We start from the raw sequence: 22,033 nt of genomic DNA, 5'->3' as shown, positions 1-22,033 counted from the left end.
GCAACCGCACGAACAACACAAACATATACTACATCAATTTATATACTTTAAACTTTTATTCGTTTTAACTTGTGAAATTAACATATATAATTTTTACGGCTAAAATGTAAGCAAGGTATTTCAACGAGCTGTTAGATGAGTTAATTGATGTGAGGAACCAGAGGACGATCGACCGGTGATGATGGAGGGGGCGGTGACCCCCCCCCCCCGGCCACCCACCCATATATTATGCCACCCTAATAACTCCCACTGCACGCCAGACACGGTTGGGCAACATTTCACCTTCACCTGAGGCCTCTAGCATCAGGTGAAGATGCCTCATTTAGTACTAAACATGCAGGTACCCGGGGTCGAGTTAGGTAACTGGCAGATAGATTAACAACTGTCAATCACTGAATAGTACTGAATACTATGAATAGTATTACTGAATACTGATGAATAGTATTACTGAATAATACTAAAATAGTGAGTACTATTTACTGAACTGAATAGTACTCAGTTATGCTTGCGGGGGTTGAGCTTAGGCTCTTTGGTCCCGCCTCTTAACTGTCAACTGGTAATTCCCTAAGTGTAGTTACAGGATGAGAGCTACGCTCGTGGTGTCCCGTCTTCCCAGTAGTCTTTGTCATATAACGCTTTGAAACTACTGACAGTCTTGGCTTCCACCACCTTGACAATCTTATGAAGCTAGTTACACAATTGTTAAAACCTGCAAAACAAAAAACACAACTGTTAATTAAACATGCAGATAAACACACAAGAGTGGTAGATGGTTGGAACAAGTTAGGTGAGAAGGTGGTGGAGGCCAAGACCGTCAGTAGCTTCAAAGCGTTATATGACAAAGAGTACTGGGAAGACGGGACACCACGAGCGTAGCTCTCATCCTATAACTACACTTAGGTAATTACAAACATGGTGTACAGGTTCCTGAGCCTACTTGGCGCTGTCATACAGTATCTACATTTCAGTGTGTATGGAGTGAGCGTCCACAAGTGTGTAGTGAAGATGTGGTGTGTGACCCGAGGAACAACGTGTACCCATGTACTCTACATAAGAATGATGCAGCACATCTGGGCTAGCAACAGGTACCATGCCCGCCTGCCCGGTGTGCTGGCCGGCCGCCCCCACAGTGCCACACCATCCCTGCCACACTCCACCGCTCCTCACCCTGCCGCCTTATAACACGGGTATTACTTCACTACTACCAACCCAAACAACCACCAGTTATATATATATATACTGTATATATAAAACTGGTGCACCCTACTCTGGTGCAATTGTAGGGACCCATAGCCTTGGAGAAGGGAATACAGAGCATTCAGAGAAAAATCTTGCCATTTAACTCTAAATGCATATGAGTTTTCACTTCATTTCACTCCTTTTTTATTATTTATGTTGTACACTTTATTGTACAAGGTTACACAGTTACATATCTGATTCGTTTGGTTACAAAAGGTGAACATTAAGAGGAAATAAAGGGCAGTTTGTTTCCTAGAGGCTGTAGATTTCTTCAAACTCCTCCGATGCCGGGCAGGAACCGAGGATTCAGCGGGCATTCCCCCTCTGGAACGCCACACTGAGGTGCAGGAAGAGAAAACTTGCTGCTCTAGGGTCTTTTGTGTTTTCAATGAGCCTGGAACCAAGATCCTTAAGAAACCTTCTTGTACTCTCTCCTCATAGACCAAGGGCCTTGGATCCTATTGGAACAAAGTTGTACTGGTGATCTATTTCCCTGTAATTGGTTGACTTGTCTCTCTGTGTTGCCGCAGCTCCTGCTTGGCCGAAAGAGAGGTTGATGTATATGGCTGCCAGGGTGGATACTCAAGTATAGTTCCACACCAATTGTCTGCCATTTTTCCAAGGTTGCATTGTGATTTCCATCTGGTCGGCCAGCAAAGCAGAGTTACAGTTCAATAGATTGTGACACTCTCTCTGCTGGACACTAGGCACAGGCAAGGCTCCTCTTTATGATATAGAATTCGTTGTGTCGTGAGTGCCAATCGCCTGATTTTCCACAGTGCAGACCTTGCAATCCATATTAGTCTGCATCTGCCTTGCCGCAAATACACCTATGAACAGTGTGGATAGGGGCAGCAAGGCGGAGAGCAACTGCAGTACGGAGCTGCTGCGGATCAAGACGTGTGCCTGTCGCAGACATAGGGACTGAAGATGAGGTCTCTGTGCCTGGATGTAATAATGCAGGTGGGAGCGCACCAGAGATTTATTCAATTGAATGACTACCTTCTTGTCCTTAAAGTCAAAGGTATGCTTGATTATTCCTGGGGTTTGGTAAGCTTTTTTTTTACTGTTGCTCCCACCTGTTGTGCAACTTTCTACGAATGATGAACTCTGACTTCAAGGTCCTTTTCTTCATCAGTCTGCTGCAGAGCAATGCCGTTAATTTGGTAGTTGTGGCATGGGTTGATATGCCTCACATGCAAGGTCTTGCATTTATCGATATTAAAAAGTCTTCTGATCATTTATCATAGAGAGGATGCATACTATCTCTAATGCCCTAAACATACCATGCCTCTCCACTGTGTATTATCATAAACGAATAAGTTGAGGTGATAACAGTTATACTGTACTTGATAATACATATGTATATGGCAGCACCTTGAACCGTATCTGCCTAGTTCCAACGGTTGAACATAGTTTATTGAGCACCTCATTCTCGCCCTGTGAGTGGTTGTTTATTGTGCACTCCGTACTCATCATGTGAATAGTAGTTTACCGAGCACCGCATAATCATCCTGTGAGTGGTATATTGGAGAGGAAGTTGCTGATCTGGGTTAGAATGCCTATGTCTAGTTAAATTTCAGATTTGTTACACTTATCTTCAGTTGCCTTGTCTGTATCTTATCATGTTGGATATGCTCCAGCCATAAATACCAAAACACTGCTGAATTTTAAAATCCAGCTTTAAAAAATTATTAGGACATATAGAGGGATTTTTGACACACTGATGGCTTCCTGTCCTCATCGAGGTCACTAGTGTGTTATTGGCCCTCAGGTAAATTCAGATAAATATTGAGGAAGATTCTTAAACGTCTTGCATTGTACATCAATTACTGTATTAGTACAGTACCATAGTAACTCGCCTTACTGTTATTATCCTTGTTATACAAGCTACATTATTAACTCACATTTACCCAGAAAGCTTTGTGCTCTTAATTCACCAAACAAACTATTTCCCTTATATTAACTTCCAAATGACTGCATGGTTGTATGTACAGAGATGGCCAGCATGTGGAAACAAGTGTGTGATATGGCGGGCTTAATGAGATTAAGCATAGGAAGCAACAGGTGTAGCGTTCCTGGTGTTGTACGGAGCCTGCACCTTTCAATCACACAGACTACCCCAAGCAAAGACCTCAACAAACCCCTGACCTCCAATGAGATGGCACGTCCAGGAGGGTATCACTTCCTTCATGCGGCTCCCCGTTCACACCGACACTCGAGGTAACTATAGCAGCTGAGTAAACCAACCCAGTGTGCATTTTCATTTTACCTTGAAAGTCTTGCACCATTTTATGGTCTGAAATGGACGATCACTTTTATACCCAAGTAGTTGTGCCCATTTAGATCAGAGTATATGGGTAGCCTGCCTTAAGGGCTGAGGAAGTGAGGGTGTTGTAGAGTATTGGGACAGGTTAATCAGGATGCAGTTGCTTCTATAACAGACACAATTGATTTTTGCCCATTGTTCTGTAACCTTAATTAAACTAATCAAGATTGATCTACAAGATGGTATGATTAATTTTATCAATGCATTCATAATTTGAAAAGGCTGAATTGAAGTAAAGGATTTATGTGTAACTACCACCTATCACCTCCATTTCTTACCAGTCACACATCTGTCTATTGCTTATAGCCAAATTCAATCTCCTGGACTTGCTCCCTAGATGCATACACCTATTATCTCTCTCTATACAGCTCTTCACAAGAGACCAATACACAAGATGGAAAGACAAGCAGGGATAACAGGAAAGATATTGGACTGGGTACGGGAGTACCAGACAGACAAGAAACAGTCAATAGTCAGAGAAGATATGTCAGGATGGAGAGGAGTGGAAAGAGGTGTTGCACAGGGCCCTGTCTTAGGACCACTGCTCTTTTTAATTTACGTAAATGACCTCACAGAGGGAATAAGCTTGTACATATTGATGTTTGCCAATGATGTAAACTTGATGAGGAGAGTAAGAACTGAAGAGGACTGTAGGGTGCTGAAAGAAGACCCTGACAAACTTTAGGAGTGGATAGATAAATGGCTGCTGGAATTTAATCCAAATGAGTGGAAAGTAAGGAAAATGGGTAAAGAATATAGAAGACCTGCATTTAATTCTCTCTCCACAAGAAAGAAGGCAATTACAAGAATCAATCAGAGAATAAGAAAGTTCTTTTTCCCTATATTGGCAGTCAGCTAGTGGAATGCATTGAAGAAAGTGGTTGTTGAAGCTAATTCCATCCACAAATTTAAGAAAACAAAATTGATGAAAATGTTAATGTCAAGAGAGAGGTAATTAACACATCAGGTATAAACAGTGGGGCATAAAGAACTAGATCTCACTCCCAGATAGTCACCAACAGACAAGTACTCTCCATGTCAACAATTTTCTATACAAATTTAACTTTGATTAATATTTCAGATTTAGATGCATGTTTCGTGGGTGTTCCACTTGATGTGGGAACATCGAACAGAAGCGGCACCCGCATGGGGCCTCGTCAGATACGCAGCGAGTCAGTTCTCCTGCGGCCCTACAACTCTGCCACAGGAGCATGCCCTTACGACTTTCTTAATGTGGCCGATGTGGGCGATGTATGGATTAACATGTACAAGTATGTCACCCTTACCACTTTGTTTTGTGTCCTATAATCAGTTTGAAGTAACTATTATGTAGCTAGTTGCTTAATTTAATATTTATTTATTTTTATTTCCCATCTTCATAGATTATAAATTTACCTGAACATACATACATACATAACACAAAGTATGTTTACAACTAACTGATGCCCTTGCTGGTGGGGTGCTGCAGCCTGCCTGAGGCTTGTGTCAACATCAGGGAGTACTACATGCAGCTCCTCAGCACTAACTGTATACCTCTGACCATAGGTGGCGACCACACCATAACATACCCCATACTCCAAGCCTTCAAGGTGACTAATGACCTATGCACATGTACTAATATTAACTCAACAAGATGGGGTGTGCACATCTCAACTTCTGTCATCATTATTTCTTTTTGCCAAATTGCATATCTTCTGTGCTATATCTAGGTTCTTGCCAGATGTATACATTATCTTCATGTGCGACAGCATTATGCACATTTTGCAGCAAATGCTCACAGCTGCTCTTTGACAACAAATTCACCATTTCCCTTTATCATATGGCCATTAGATTGAGGGAGAACTCTCTTGTTCATAATTTTAATTAACATCATTAAAGCTAGATAAATCACAAATAAATTTCATCATTCACAATTGTGTAGTTACTAAGTGTAGTTACAAGATGAGAGCTATGCTCATGGTGTCCTGTCTTCCCAATAATCTGTCACGTGCCACATTATAACTACTGAGAGTTTTGGCATCCAAAGCCTTCTCACTTTGCTTATTCCAACCTTCTAAAACTCTGTTCACAGCAGAGAACTTTTGTATGTTTTCTGCATCTTTCTTTTCTTAGCTCGAATCTTTGACCTTTTGTTCTTGAAGCTGCAGGTTACAAAGCTCCTCTTTGTCAATTCTGTCGATTCTGATACCATTTTGTACATATCATATTGCCTCTTTTCCTTCTGTCACATAGCTTTGGCATACTGTGTTTAACATCTCTAGCCTCTACTTGATGCTTTTGTTTTCAGTTTTGGCAGCTATTTAATAGTCAAAGAATACTTACTCCAAAGATGCTAATGTATAGTAAGCCAGATTGCTGTCAACCCTTTTGAATTATTGTGCAAACTATGTTTTAAACAGTTTAATTTTACAGTTGATGTAGCAAAGATGTCAAAATGTTTTTAATCCCGTTTCACTTAAATTCGTGAATTAGATATATATATTTAAGTGTGTATAAGGTGGTAATATTTATGTTTATTTTGATTGTAATGTTATTTTTATGTGATAAGGCCAGGAGAGGCAAGGTAGGATTGGTTCATGTGGATGCTCATTCTGACGTGAGCGACACCATGCTGGGAGCCAAGATCAACCACGGCACACCTTTCAGACGGGCAGTGGAGGAGGAGCTCATCGACCCCCATGCCACTGTCCAGATTGGTCTGCGAGGTACCAGTCATTCACCTGAACCAAATGCTTGGCAGTTGAGTCAGGTAAAGTGATGAGAGATGATATATAATTGTTATATATATAGCAATTACAGTACAAACAGTGGTTATGTTACAATCAGTAGCACAATAATGTTAACAGTGTATACAGTATATAGAAATTGAAACAATCATTGTAAAACAACACTTGATACAGCCCTGATGACTTGTCACATGATGATACTGATGGTGGCTATCTACTTCACATACTCTTTTTTTTTTTTTTTTTAGCTTTTTGTCGTCTCACTTCGATATGGATTCATCCGATTTTTATTTTTGTATAATATTGGAGTACCCAGCATTGTATGTTTTATTTTAACTTCAAATTATAGCAGCAAATCCAGCACTTCATCAACGTTCTTAATATTTCTCAAAATTTTTAAGATTGAAAGAATATATTATTTTGGATTATGATTGTGGTACAATGCCATATAATGACAATGTTTGCTGCAGGGATTCCGTGTAGTGACGGCCGAGGAGTGCTGGTACAAGTCTCTCGTGCCGCTCATGGAAGAAGTGAGAGCGATGATGGGCGACAGACCCGTCTACCTCTCCTTTGATATTGATGCCATTGATCCTGGCTTCTGTCCTGGCACTGGTAAGTTGGCAAAGTTAGCTTAATCCCATGCTGTATTTAAAGTGCTAAAGCTACATTACAATCTTGAAGTTGGTTACACTTTGTTGCTATGTAATTTAAGTTGTCGGGGACAGGAAGCTTGTACATATACTTAGTCTTATCGAGGTCCTCCTAAGCCACCTGCTGACCTTTCCCTGGATGCCACCCCACAACAGTTGCCAAACTCCAAGGTACCTAGTTTACTGCTAGGTGAACAGAAGTATCAGATGAAAAGAAGCATGCTCAACCATTTCTATCCTACCCAGAAACTGAACCCAGGTCCTTTGATTGTGAGTCGAGTATGAAGTCCACTGTGCAATTCAATACTAAGTTTCTCAGATCTTCTGAAAAGTAAAGTCATAGCTCAGACTTCAATATTAATAAAACATACATGTATCAGTATAAATAAGATGCATACAGCATAACAAACTCCTGATATTGAATATTGCTGTAATTTAATATAAGCAATGGCTGGATTACATTCCTCCAATAACTAATCCTGTTTGGAAATTGAATAATAAATGCAAGATCAGACCAAGAAATGCTATAGACTGCTGTAAACCTTAACATCTGTAAAACTAATTAATAATTTAGAGAAGACAATACAAATATTACCCACCAGAGTCAATTACTGTACTCTATATTTACAGTCAATTTTTAAAAAAAATCATGAGTTGCAGCAAATGCTTTCATAGGCAAATGCATATGACTTGCATCTTATTCTGATAATGATAGCAGAGTATAAAATATACTAATAAATGCCCAACAAGGTAAAACAATAATCCTTATGTGATTTGCAGGTACTCCGGAAATAGGAGGACTGACCCCCATACAGGCACTGGAAATCGTGCGGGGATGTCGTGGCCTCAATCTGGTAGGATGTGATCTAGTGGAGGTGAGTGAGACCCCTGGTGGAGGTGATTGTGACCCCTGGTAGAGGTCAGTATGACCTTTGGTGAAAGTAAGCGAGCCCTGGTGGTGGTGAGAGAGACCCTTGGTGGAGGTGTGTGTGTGTCCCCTGGTGAAAACAAGATGGATTTACTGATGTAGGTAAGGAATGATCTGTGGAGGTAAACAGTCATCTAGTGGAAGCAAACGAGTCCCTTGGTAGAGGCAATTAGGGACCCCCATTAGTTAAGCAAGTCCCTTATATGTCTCCTGGTAGAAAAAGTAATGTCAACTGGTATAGATTTGTAGGGCTCTCTAGTAGAGGCAAGTAGAATCTATCATAATTGTGTTCATTATAAGTATCATAGGAATCTATATCACCATTACTTACACTGCAGGTCTCTATCTTGATCATTTATTCAATTTATTTTCAACATCTCTTAGTTTGTGAAAATAATCTTTGTATGATTCATCTAATACTGAAATTCTATATAAACAATCATCCTCAGTTCAAGACATCCTGAGCTTAAGATTTTAGTGTGTAATAAGTAATACCTATTTTAAAACATCCCTTATCGTAACTTTACTTTCAATAAACAACAGTAGATTAAACAAGTGTATCTTATATTTTCAGGTTTCTCCTCCATATGATTTTGAGGGAACAACTGCACTCACTGGAGCCAACTTGCTGTTCGAAATGCTGTGTGCTCTTCCAGGAGTAACTACCAAAAAGTAAATTTGTTTTAGCTTATCCGACGATTTAAAATAATTTATGTAATTTGTCAATGGAAAAATTTTGAACAATTTGTTGAGAATGATAATTTAGTTATAACAAGTAGAAAATATCATCTATAGTAGCTGTTCCCAAAGTCTTCATGTCCCTTCACCTCCTACGTCTCTTTCAAAGAGCCTTGGACACCTCCTTTCAAAGTATATTACAAATTCTTTAATTCAGCTGAAAAAAATTGCAATTAAGTTAATGAAATAATACATTAATGCACTAGGGTCTGTGCAATTGCTGTCTCGAAAATACTACGTAATTAATGTCTGTCTTGTTTTAAGAGCAAACAGATCAACAGTTATAACCTACTATTCAAAGTGAACAAGAAAAATAGAATAAATGAATGCCTTTGTAACAAACCAAGATGGTAGACTGTATTCTGTGCCAAACTATGTTTTGTTCTAAGATTCCCTGTGATGACCATCTACAACCAAAATAAATCAAGGAGTCACTGAATATTAGGTAATAAAATTAAGTTGGACACATGATTAAAAGAAATTTTTAAATGTAATATTTATTTGTTTTAGATGCTTTAAAGTTCTATTCCCTGAACATTTTATATCATATAAATACTTAAGTAATAATTATATTGTTTCCTATAAACAGCATACTGTAATTCAGTCTTCTCACAGTCAGTAAACGTATGTTAATTAAAAAAGTGCTATACTGTACTATATAGTATCACTTAAATATGACTTATTTCCTTCTCTAATGCTGGACGAGAGAAGCAGGATTATTGGCAAATATTTTATTTACTTCTAAAATTATTTCTTTTTGCTGACTTCCTTAATCTGTATAACGTATCTCTGAGCAACCATTAGTGGTGGAGAGTAGCCATCAGCGTATGTAGGGTCCTCAAACAAAACTTCGTATTCTTCAGTTGCTAATGTCGGCAGCCGATTGATTACTGCCTTGTAGAAACATGTAGTTTGGGGATACAGGGCCATAACTAAGGAAGAAAATATTTATAGTGCTACTTTATAGCATAATGTCACCAATTATATATTTAATAGTTATACAGTAGCACTCGATAATACTTCAAAATTTGTTTTCACACACATTTTTTTTTAAATCATATTTTATAAATAGAGTATGAGAATATTACAGTACAATATTAGCGAATCTTCCTTCAGATTTAATTATGCCTTAAAAATGTTATACAGTATATACTTGACTCCCTAATCTACACCAAATAGTGTTCCCTGAGAGTGTACATTCCAGCCACACACATTTTAATTAAGAATTATAATTGAAAAATGATGCATTCTAAAACCAAGAGCTTCTTACAAAAAATTAATGATAAACTGATATGATACAACAATTTCAAATACATCTTACTCAAACCACAGACTAATTGAAATTGAAACATACACAGACAACAGAGCTGCACAACTTATTAACTGGAAACTAATTAATCATGATCTCACAGAAATAATCTGGCAAGAACAAGTGATAACAAAACCCTGAGCCAATGTTTTAAGAGGACTAAATATATGCACAAATAACATTACAGTAAAATGAGACAAAGAAGCAAATCTGAGTGGGCACAACATTCCCTCCATACAAGAAGAAAGGTTGACGAGATAATTACAGATACGGAAACAACTGAGTTAAAAATGAAAGCATTATGTGAAATCCAGGATAGAAAGTGAATGGCAAGCCATTTTGTGACTTACAGGAACCCAAAATACTACTAATTCTACACTAAATATATTACTTTAGTATTGAGCGAGTGCTTAAGAGAAATGGGCCATTCACTAGTAAAGAAACAAGTGAATAAAAAGGACACAGAGTTGGTTCACTTGGCTTTCAATGAACAACTAATACACTGAAGATTCACAATCAAAAATTCTTCGTGATGTGACACATCTCGTCAATATTTCATACGCTATTTTAATTTTAACCCCCTTCCCTATGGACATTTGATGAGATCACATAATGTAATCCCTATAATATTGCTCTAATCACATTTTCAGGGATTTTTATAGGACACAGCATTTAAGAAAGTAACTATGACTGGGAAAACAATCAAGAGTATTTAAAACAAAATTTTAATGCTGTTCATGTATTGACTGATAGTTTCACTCCTCTTTAGGCGAGACACTCAAGACCTTGACGAAAAGCAATTAGGGGCTGGGCCACCTAAGTCCAGGGACAAAACTCAAAACTCAGGATAGTCATATTCTTGTGGATAACCATCAAATGTTCTCCATGTACTGTACTATATCACCATTAATCAATATTGCTCTAACAGCATTTGCAAAGATTTTGTAAGGCAGAGCATAGCGAGTCATGGTCTATGGAAACTCAATAAGCACATTTAAATAAAAATTCTGTGGCTCTTTTTCAGGGAGTTGACATCACCGTGCAAGCTAAAACAAACAAAAAATTTCCTTGAAAATTATTTTAATGGGCTTCAGAATATCTCCTTCATAAATTCAGTCTACATACTATGACTACATACACTTACTTGAGAGTAGACTGTACACTTCTGTTAATGGTACTTAGATGCAGGGTACAGTAATTTCTATTTATGGAGCAAATTTAAAATAATTTCTGGAATTCCATTTAACTAGCACCCATATGATATGCAAGACTCACCTATAGAACCTTTAGGGTACAAAGCTTCAGGGTTTACTTCTGGGTTGGCTCTCATCAACGGAAGAGGATAAACTCGACGGCGGCTGAGGGTGTGACGTTCTTTTTGTTCTTCATCAATGTCATCTACCTCATACTTGTTTGTGGTAGTGTTGTAGCTCACAACTTCTGCCAAGATCCAATTATCTTCCCCCTCACTACCTCTTACAAGACATGCCACCATGTCATTCACCTGAAATTATTTTATATAAAAAAATATTTAGACCTCCAAAGGATACCTGATCAACCAGGCTGCGACTCATACGTCAGGCTGCGAGCAGCCACGTCCAACAGCCTGGTTGATCAGTCCAGCAACCAGGAGGCCTGGTCGACGACCAGGCTGCGGGGACACTATTCCCCGGAAGCACCTCAAGGTAACCTCAAGGTAGCAAATTTGTAACTCATTTTTTAAAAGGTAAATAGACATCACACACTGCAAAGTGAAAAAACAAGAGAATGAGGCTGATTTGTATTCAAGATGATATGCTGCAATCTCTATGAAAACAGTTTTGAATAAAGAGCCTTGCTGATTATTATGACATATGTTGGGTGTCTATAAAGATATTTGGCAGACCAAACTGTAATACTGCACCACCATTATCATTATCCTGCTTTCCACTTCCATAAGTTGAAGTAGCATTTTTCAGAGAATGACAGTAATGTATAAAAATGGGTTAAAAATGATAAAACAAAATAATATTCGCTCATTCACTGAAGATGTGAGGTGTGGAAGAACAGAGTGGACCAAGAGATATACTCAAATATGGTTTAGGCATCAGAAGCAGATAGGAAATGGCAGCTAGGATTATTTATGACACTGTAGCAATAAAATTATCAAGTAGCAATAAAGCTTTCATGATGGTGTTTTCCAGTTATTCAAATTTTCAGCATAAACATAGTTGAATACATGACAAGATACCTTTGCAACATAATTCTGTTCTGGAGGAACAGCCCCACATAAGGGAGGTGGCTTATCCCCTGCATTACCAATCCATAGAGGCAATGTCTGAGCACAGTTCAGCAACATTTTCATCAGGGCACCACGACGGATAGTTTCTTTGTTTCCAGAATTCTTAGCCTGAAATAAGAGATTTAATTAGAATTCATCATTATATACACTATGCTGTAAAGTTACTGTATCTCAATAATTTAAATAATTTAAAAGAAAACATACTTACAGATTTTATCACTTGTTATATTCCTGATCCCTAGTAATTTCATGGTTACCTATGGATGATTACTGGAGCTTTTAGCTTATAGACCAAACTGTGGAGCCTCACTTCCAAAAGTGATTGTCTTACCTGCCACACAAAAGCTTCTTGCAATTTACAATTCATGACAACCCAGCTGATTTGGTCCCACCGTCACAAATAGTCATTGATCAACTTGTGTTGAACCAAATCTGTTCCAGAAACCCAAGAAGGCAAGGATATATTTTTTCTTTTTCTTTTTTTAGGTGCTAACCAAAGAAAACAACTGTCATAGGTCAACACCACTTTACAACTACATGCCAGGACTTGGAACTCGAATGAGACTTAAGTGAAGCACGTAATTCCTTTACCACTCATGCTTTCAATAATAGTCTTGAAACCCTGAATTGGTATCTCATCGTGGAGAGCTGTATGATGGCGTCTTCAATTTTTGGAATCGGGAGCTTCATGTTAATACATATGCCCAACATTATTCTGCCTGGCATTCCAGCTGGGTATGTTACATCTTGTGAAGCTGCCCAACGAGTGGAACAATACGTGAAAGAATGGGCGAGGGAAGGTAATGAAGAGCATGGAAAGAGATATGTGGTTATAGAACAACCTGAAGCTTTAGATGAGGTCACTTCCTAATAGAGAGAGAGAGAGAGAGAGATTAAAGCATTGGTTCTATAAATAAAATAGTGACCACTGAATTGACTGGTGTTTAATGCCAAGTCAGCTACAATACATTATGTATAACATAAGATAATTATAGCAATTTAGTCATTTATTACTAGCTCACCTGTATGCGAAGATCATGACGGATGTTACGAATTTGATACACAGTGTTGAGTGCCTTCTTTACTAGCGACACCTCTTTCTCAGCATCACTCACACCTTTTTCATACATCATTTTGAGCTTTGTCTGAAATACATTAGAAGTTAAATTATTATTCTAGATAAGGACAGATAATATATAAATATGCAATAAGTAACATTCTTTTAAAACCTTACTAAGCTGAAAGCTTACTTTACAAGGTATTTTCAGCAGAAAGTCTAACTAGAAACACTATTAACAGATTTTGACATTAGGCAAGAATATGTTGGAGTTTAACCCTTTTGCCATGATACAAACCTATACAGTTTTTAAGTAACAAAAATGTCTTTCACTGTGATAAGTATCTGCAGAATGCATAAAAGAAAACAAAACTTTAATATCCTAAAACATTCATCCAGACATCTGGCATTCAGAACAAGAGTTTGGGCCTGGCTTTCACTTTTTTTTTGGTATAGCTAATATTGTTACACACAGTTTACTCTTACACCATACCTTCTACTCTGCCTATCCATTGTTCACCTTACATCCATAAAATCCATTTACTTTGCTTATCATCTGTTCACACCACTTCCTCATCCCACCAAGCAGCTCCTCTCATTTTCGTAAGTTTGTAAAACTTTATACACTTCCTTGGCATTTTTAACCAAACATTCCTTGTATACATATAGTGTAGTGCTAATTATCCAGATCAATTGGTACTTCCAGATGCCCAGATAATTGAAGGTCTACATAATTAAAGAGAAGATGGCGAGATGGCATTGAAGCTACGTGAGACTGGCTGTAAGGCACCTTCTAGGCATCCCTTCACACCAACACTGCTTAACTTGCCCAAGTTTTCTTTACTCATTCTTGTGTTAATTAGTAGTCTATTCCTCAAATCTTTCTAAATTTTTTCTGGTGCACTAGTTATTTCAGATAAAGAAGCTCATTATAATATGAACTGATATTACAAATACAATACACATACTGTATAGTAATTAGTCCCTGATTAAGAAAACATCTTAATATCTGATTAAACAAATAGTGTGTGCGAGACCACACACTAGAAGATGAAGGGACGACAACGTTTCGGTCCGTCCTGGACCATTCTCAAGTTGATTCTCAAGTCACAATCGACTTGAGAATGGTCCAGGACGGACCGAAACGTCGTCGTCCCTTCACCTTCTAGTGTGTGGTCTGGTCAACATTCTTCAGCCACGTTATTGTGACTCATTGCCTGCAAATAGTGTGTGCCTCTGTTAGTGGCCAATTAAACAAATTTTGTACACAAAACTTACCCGGTTTGAGACAGTCAATTTTTCTTCTATGACAATTTTGTCTCCTAGTGCATTAATGGAATTCATATGAGGAATATTGTCATCCCTAGCTTTCTGCAACTCATGGACCAAATCTGACAGCACCTTCACCCTTTCCTGTAAATGCAAATTAACCACTGTATACAATAATGGCATTAGCTAAAGATAACACATTTATCAAAATTGAATACAAAAACCTTTAATAAATGCTAATCGTAGTAAATCCTTAGACATATAAACTGTCCAACTCAGCACTTCATAAATATCAACAATTGCACTAACTGACCTGTAATGCTTGTGCCTCTGAACTCATGGCCATCGCCATCTCTGTAGATGTTGACAAAGGGTATGGTGTGACACTGATTGGTGGTAGTGGCTCACTTCTTATTAATTGTTCCCTCCGAAAAGAAGGAGATGAGTCAATGCCTCTCATTTTGGGGGATTTGGGGCTGTCAACACTTCTCTTTGGACTACCTGGTAATTAAGATGGAAAATGTTAAATGTTTTTAATTGCAATACAGTATTATTCCTGAATTACTTTTCTGTTTCTCTTTTCACTCAGAGGTATTCATTCCTAGCCCTCTGGTACCTCATTCTGTATTATCTTTATGTTCTCATGCTTCTCATGCTTATGCATTTAGTGTTCTTACACCTTCAGTGCAAAAATAACCTATACCACTGATCCTGTACATCAATACACCTCTAGATGAAATCATACCATTAGTAACTTATCAGATAAAACAGTAACATAAATGGAAAGATGATAATTTTTGTTAAAGAGAAGTGTATGGTTTCTCACTGTTGGGGACCGAAGCCTGTTAAACATATCAAAGTATCTCTATCCAACAACTGGTCATTGTGGGATCCAAACCACAATAGTAGAACAAGTCCCATGTATATAGTTACTGCCTAGAGAACAGCAGCATCAGGTGTAAGAAATATACCCAAATGAGTTGGCTTCCTCAGAAATTAACAAGGACTACATGATTGCTCTCTGGCAGCACTAACAACTGCACTAATGGTCACCCTGAGTTACCCAATACTTGTAAATGGAGAACAGATTTACAAAGATAAAAAAAGAAATATGTGAAACACTAAATGAACAGTTCCAAATGTGTGTTTGTGCAAAATGAGATTTTCAGAAAGCCAGACACATTGCTAATTTGGACCAAATGGAGTTTCATTTTGTGTTCCGAGAGAATGTGCACCTGAGCTGAGCATTCCACTCCAACTGATACTGTATTCCAAACATCTTTCTGTACAGGAATCTTTGCAGATATATGGAAAAAGGCAAACAGTTCCAATCTACAAAAATGGTAGCAGAAAAGTGCCTCTAAATTATAGACCCATATAATTGGCAAGTATGGTAGTCAAAACACTATAAAAAATAGTTAAGACCAAAATGGATGGCATACCTGGAGAGAAATGAATAATATAATAGCAGTCTAGTTTTGAGCAGGAAGATCCTGTGTAACAAATCTACTTAGTGTTTATAATAGAGCCATAGAGATTTTACAGGAAAGAGATAGTCGAGTTGATTGTATCTGAACTTAGAAGAGGCCTTTGACAGAGTCCCACACAAGTCTGCCTTGGAAATGAACATGCTGGGGAATAAAAAATACAAGTCACAGCTTTGTGTCATCTTTTGTAGATGACACGCTGAAGTTAAGATGCTCTCCAAGTTCTCAACTACTGTAGTCCCAGTCCTTGGCCAGATACCAAGTAATTAATTAATTACAGTAATTACCAAAGTGTAATTACCTAAGCAATTTTATAAATACTGTACAGTATGAACATGTAAATTGTAATCTATATTATACCATAATTTTTTGCAATTGTTAATATCCATATGTTGAAACAAAGATTAGTTGCAAATATTACTCTGCACAGCACAATGTGAGAAAAAGTGCTACTCATCACTGACAGGACATGCAGTGTCTGACAATTTGGTGTGTGTATTTATGGACAGATGTGTAATGAATTATGGTTGATTGTTGTGATGCTCATCTTGTACTCTAGACTGTGAAATTAATAATAATAATAATAATAATAATAATAATAATAATAATAATAATAATAATAATTTTTATTTAGGCAAAGGTACATACATAAAGAGATTTTACAAAGTTTGTTGGCTTTATAGATAGAGCTAGTACATACAATGCCTAAAGCCACTATTACGCAAAGCGTTTCGGGCAGGAAAAAACACTACTGACTAAAGCTTAAAACTAATGGGTAAAAAGAAAAAAATGCGTTGAGTACAAATAAAAATAGAGGTAAAAGAGGGGGGGAACATTGTTGAAAAAACAGCACAAATACAATTATAAATTATTACAGAAAATTACATTAAAACAGCGTTGATTTGTAAAACAAAAAAAAAAAAAACAAAAACATACATGGGTTGACAATAGAAGGGTAAGGTAGGTTACATGGAATTTATTAGGTATAGCTTCGTTTTTAACTTAAACTGGTTGAGAGAGGTACTGTCTTTAACATGGTTGGGAAGGTCATTCCACATCCTGGGCCCCTTGATTTGTAGAGCATTTCTGGTTTGATTAAGTCGTACTCTAGGAATATCAAAACTGTATTTATTTCTGGTGTGGTGCTCATGGGTTCTGTTACAACCTTCTATGAAGCTTTTGAGATCAGGATTGGCATTACAATTTAGCGTTTTGTATATGTATAATACACATGAGTGAATGTGCAGTGACTTAATGTCTAACATATTCAGAGATTTGAGTAGGGGTACCGAGTGATGTCTGGGGCCAGAGTTGGATATTGTCCTAATAGCAGCTTTGTGTTGAGTAATTAGAGGACGTAAGTGATTTTGGGTAGTAGAGCCCCAAGCACAAATACCATAGTTGAGATATGGATAGATAAGGGAGTAATAGAGAGTCACCAGGGCAGGGCGTGGTACATAATATCTGATCTTAGAAAGAATGCCCACAGTTTTTGAAACTTTTTTTGATATGTTTAGAATGTGTCCCTGGAAATTCAGCTTGTGGTCAATGAGAATGCCAAGGAATTTGCCATCTAATTTGTTACAAATTTGGGTATTGTTTATTTTGAGATTTATTTGATTAGAGGATTTATTGCCAAACAGAATATAGAAAGTTTTGTCAATGTTAAGGGTGAGTTTGTTGGCAGTTAGCCACAGATGGACTTTATTTAGCTCAGTATTTACTGTGGCATTTAGAGCAAGGGGATCAGGACTGGAGTAAATGAAGGTTGTGTCGTCAGCAAATAGGATTGGTTTGAGGTGTTGGGAGGCATTTGGAAGGTCATTAATGTAGATGAGAAAGAGGAGAGGGCCAAGTATGCTGCCCTGGGGAACACCAATGTTGATGGGTAGGGTGGGCGAAATTGTATTATTCACAGAAACACATTGGAGCCTGTCAGTAAGGTAGGATTTGAGGTATTGTAGGGAGTGTCCTCTGACACCATAATGATGTAATTTAAGAAGAAGGTTTTGGTGGTTGACAGTATCGAAAGCTTTACGCAGGTCCACAAATAACCCAACAGGGAACTCATTTTTATCAAGAGCTGTATGAATCGAGTTAAGCATACTAATAAGTGCATCGTTAGTGCTTTTTTTGGGCCTGAAGCCATATTGGCAAGGGCTAAGTATATTGAGTTTGGCTAGATATGAGTAAAGCTGCTTATAGATTAGTTTTTCAAAAATTTTTGACAAGTTTGGCAGGATTGATATAGGTCTGTAGTTGTTAACATCTGTGAGATCACCACATTTGTGGACAGGCGTTACTCTCGCTTTTTTTAGAATATCTGGAAAGGTTTGGAGTTCAAGTGACTTGTTGAAGAGCAAAGCAATAGCAGGGGCTAAAGATCTGGAGGCTTTTTTGTAGATTAAAGTTGGTATCTCCTCAAGGGCACCAGACTTGGTTTTAAGGGAAAGGATTATCTCATTGACGTCAATGGAATTAATAGGCTTTAGGTACAGAGACTGGGGATAGTTCCCTGTAAGATAGTCCTTAATGTCAGTACTGGAAGATGGAATATCATTAGCAAGGGATGAACCAATGGAAGAGAAGAACCTATTGAACTCAATAGCAGAATCAGAGGCTGAAAGCTGACCATCGTTATTAGACAGGAGAGTCGGTTTGCTATTTAAAGACTTTTTTGATCCCAATATTTGTGAAATTGTTCTCCATGTTTGTTTAATGTTGCTCTTTATTTGGGTAAATTAGTTGGTTATTAATTAGTTAACTAAAATTTCACTAAGTAGCCATGCAAGCAAAAATCCATTTAATTACAGTATTTTAAATTAAGAAAGATTGGACATTCAAAATACTAACACTGCCGAGGGTGGCCACAACATGAAAAACCAAGTAAAAGCCAATAACCTTTTGATCTACATGCAAAGTAACTTTCCAATGACTACACATGTAGAGCAACACTCGCAACTCAAGAATCACAAATAAATTTTTGAAACACTACCTAAATTCTTATCTTTTCCTTTTCCCATTTTCAAGTCTGTTGATCAGCAAATGACTCGATGACCCGAAGTTGTCGGCGAGCAATGGCCACTCCAGCTATTATTGTGTACGTCCACGAGATGACGACTAATGCCAGCAATATCTGGAATGGTTTATGAAGTGCAAATCAGTTTTGTCACTTTGTGTATGTAACACTAAAATATTGACCACTGACAAAGGCTGCTATTAACCCTGGAGGTAATCAAAAATAAAAGAAGCCTTTATTACATACCTCCTGAAAACATGTTAAATAAATAGGATGGCAAAGGGCAAGTCAGTGCAGTAATCCTTTTGTTGATCAGATAGTAGCTCTACCAAAAGCTAAACTAATATAAACTGTTGCACATGATTAAAAATTTTATTAGATATTCACAAATATGATTTTTATTTGTTGGGACAAATTTCACCTAAAGAGGCTAACAGCCTCTATGAAGTAATGTTCTTTAAACCTCATGTTAAAATTTGTGGGGCGTGTTTAGCCTACCTGCATTTTATATACCATACTGTATTTGTGCTTTCATACTTAAATACTGTGAAGTTAAAAAGTTATACTGTAATGTATGCAATAGAATATTTATAATTATATGTACAATCATTGTCCTTTTCTAGTGGGACCTAATTAGCTCCCTGAGCTTAAGTGCTGGTATTACCAAGCCATAATCAATTGCTCCAAGCCTCTGAAACATCCACCCTTGATTACCAAATGCCAGGACCAGAATTTGGCTCACTCTGCAAGGCAAAGAAAGCTTTGGGATCAGAGATCAACCCAAAACCCAGGAAAAATATCGAAAAGGCAAAAAGCCCCAAATAAATGACTGCTTGAAAGAAATTAGGATCTTAAAAATAAAGAAGGCAAATTAGCATTTGCCAAGGAGTAAATACACTAACATTGATTCAGCAGATGGCAGCTAAAGAGACCTGAGGGTCTCTGCCAACCTGACACTTTACTCGTGAGGTGCCTCAACACATGCTCACTTTCCTCCTGCCAATCCCCACAATAAAGAAAGGAACAGAGTAGGAGCGGGTACTTTCTGAGGGGCTCTTCATTAGCTCCTCGAGCTTGCTCATAACGGTGCCTTGGCTGAGGCGGCCAACATTTTTTAACAGGAAAAAGAACAGAGCTGGCCCTTGGGAGATGGCCGAGGAGGAACACCTGAGAGGAACAAGGGGAACACCTAGCCCCAGAGAAGACCTGCGATCAAAACTTCAAAGTTAAAGCATTAAACACAAGCAAAGCATGAGTGTGAGGGCAGACCACCAGATACTATGCTGTACTGTATTTGAACCAAACACTTCAAGACCATGCCTGAACCACCATTCCCAACACTGGGAAAAGCAGCCCGTCCTCCTAAGGTTTCCCAACATCAAGAAACTGTCATACTAAAGTGCCCTCTCCTAACCTACCAGAGGATCCAAAACAGAAAACCGGACAGTACCGTATGTCAATTTTGCGAGACGCTACCATTTTCTAGTACGACGATTTTTGGACTTGGGTAGAGTATATGTCAAAATGAGACGCTCTGTTAGGAGGACAGGTTGGAGAAAGGGTTGTGGTGCCCCTTGCATACACAGTTCAGACTGCAAAACAATGTGGTGCCCATCAAGCAAAGGGTCAGTGTCAATTCAGGCTAGTGCAAAGAACTGGGAAAACAGCCGCCTCTAATCGTCATGATGTCACCAAACAATGTCCTATCCTGTAATGCCTCAACCTCTCCTTGCATCCAACCACGAGCAGGAGATGCTACAGTGACTGTCCACCCTTATGTCCCTGTCCACCCTGATATCCCCCAGCTGATGCTGCAGTGCACGCCCCTCCCCCTCCTGACACTGCAGGCATGCCCCTCTCCACACACCCGCTGATGCTATAGCGCCACAAAGCTTACTATATTTATGACGAGCGTCGATGTCTTGGTTGTGTATAACACGCCACAAATCATGAAGACAACTTTTAATCAAGACTTAAATTTCCTGCAGTGCACCGATTGTTGTGGACGTGAACGGTGTCTGGCGACCAGCGACCTGTACCAAGTGTTACTGGCCCAGTGTGGACGTGAACGGTGTCTGGCGCACAGCGACCTATACCAAGTCCAAGCAATGATCCAGAATTCGGCTCGAAAATAACACTCAAGAATCATATTTCCGATAGGTATCGTATTTTGAAAACTGCAGGTCAACTGCAGTTGTCGGCGACGGCAGTATGTTCGCCATCACAGAAAAGGCAGTGAAGATATTCGATGCAGCTTTTGAAGTGGTGGTTCCCGGCGCACTTGCTGCACTGTTGGTATTGAGATGTACAATTCTTTGTGAAATGCTCATAGCTATAGCACTTGTAGCATTGACGAAGCCGGTAATAGTATTCTTTGGTGATCTGTCGAGGTGTACTGGCGATTCCAAAGCATCGGAAGCCGTTGCTAGTTGCAAAGGTAGCTTCCTCAGGTGATGTGAAGGTGATCATGGTGGAGAGGTGGCTGTCATGTACATGAATAAATTTAACAGTGACTGCAGTCAAAGATGGGTATGACTCTGTGGTATGTAAATGTCTACGTTTCTTCTCTTAGTTGCAAGTTTTGCAGATTCGTCTACAATGTCATTTCCTATTATTCCCACATGACTTGGCACCCAGTTGATAAGTACCTATCGACCTTGTTGTTTGAGTGTTTGCATTAATGGAGACAGCCAGTGAGCTGGTGTCTTGGATATTGGAGGGCAGAGGGGGTTGGTGTCTGTCTAGGCACCAATACATTTTGGGCATGTATTGTTGTTGATGTTGAAGCAGACAGGTACTTTGGTGAACATGCAGCAAAGGAACAGACAAGCTCAACTGTTAGGCAGGAGATTACCGTAACAATGTTGAAAATATTATTTAGTGTGTGGGGGTTGGGGTCAGAATAGATGAAGGTGATATCGTCAGCAAATAATATAGGTTTAAGAATGTTAGAAACATTTGGCAAATCATTGATGTATATAACAAATAGGAGAGGTCC

General features: G+C 38.5%; 2 protein-coding genes across 3 annotated transcripts; one reads left to right on the top strand and one right to left on the bottom strand.

Moving 5' to 3' along the window:
* The first annotated feature begins 966 nt into the window (after positions 1-966).
* LOC123766570 (guanidinobutyrase) lies at positions 967-12,830 on the top strand. Its single transcript, XM_045755830.2, is given in 10 exon segments — positions 967-1,187; positions 3,237-3,415; positions 3,417-3,462; positions 4,650-4,839; positions 5,037-5,157; positions 6,117-6,317; positions 6,765-6,909; positions 7,728-7,822; positions 8,450-8,547; positions 12,690-12,830. Coding segments are annotated over 10 exon segments (1,179 nt in total). The 5' UTR covers positions 967-1,090; the 3' UTR covers positions 12,697-12,830.
* Positions 9,095-21,071, bottom strand: Sgf29 (SAGA-associated factor 29). Of its 2 annotated transcripts, XM_045755832.2 has the most exons (8): positions 20,933-21,071; positions 19,012-19,152; positions 14,843-15,030; positions 14,539-14,673; positions 13,226-13,348; positions 12,153-12,311; positions 11,198-11,426; positions 9,095-9,545 (listed from the first exon to the last, which is right to left on the bottom strand). In XM_045755832.2, the coding sequence occupies exons 2-8, from the start codon at positions 19,037-19,039 to the stop codon at positions 9,361-9,363; spliced, it is 1,047 nt and encodes a 348-aa protein (XP_045611788.1). In that variant the 5' UTR covers positions 19,040-19,152; positions 20,933-21,071; the 3' UTR covers positions 9,095-9,360. The 2 variants fall into 2 exon arrangements, with proteins under 2 accessions (XP_045611788.1, XP_045611789.1); XM_045755833.2 differs by lacking the exon at positions 19,012-19,152 and having other exon boundaries at positions 9,223-9,545; positions 20,933-21,068.
* Positions 21,072-22,033: the final 962 nt, after the last annotated feature.

The sequence above is a fragment of the Procambarus clarkii genome, chromosome 62 (genome assembly GCF_040958095.1).
Source record: "Procambarus clarkii isolate CNS0578487 chromosome 62, FALCON_Pclarkii_2.0, whole genome shotgun sequence".
NCBI lineage: Eukaryota > Metazoa > Arthropoda > Malacostraca > Decapoda > Cambaridae > Procambarus > Procambarus clarkii.
This window is presented reverse-complemented; position numbering and strand designations above follow the sequence as displayed.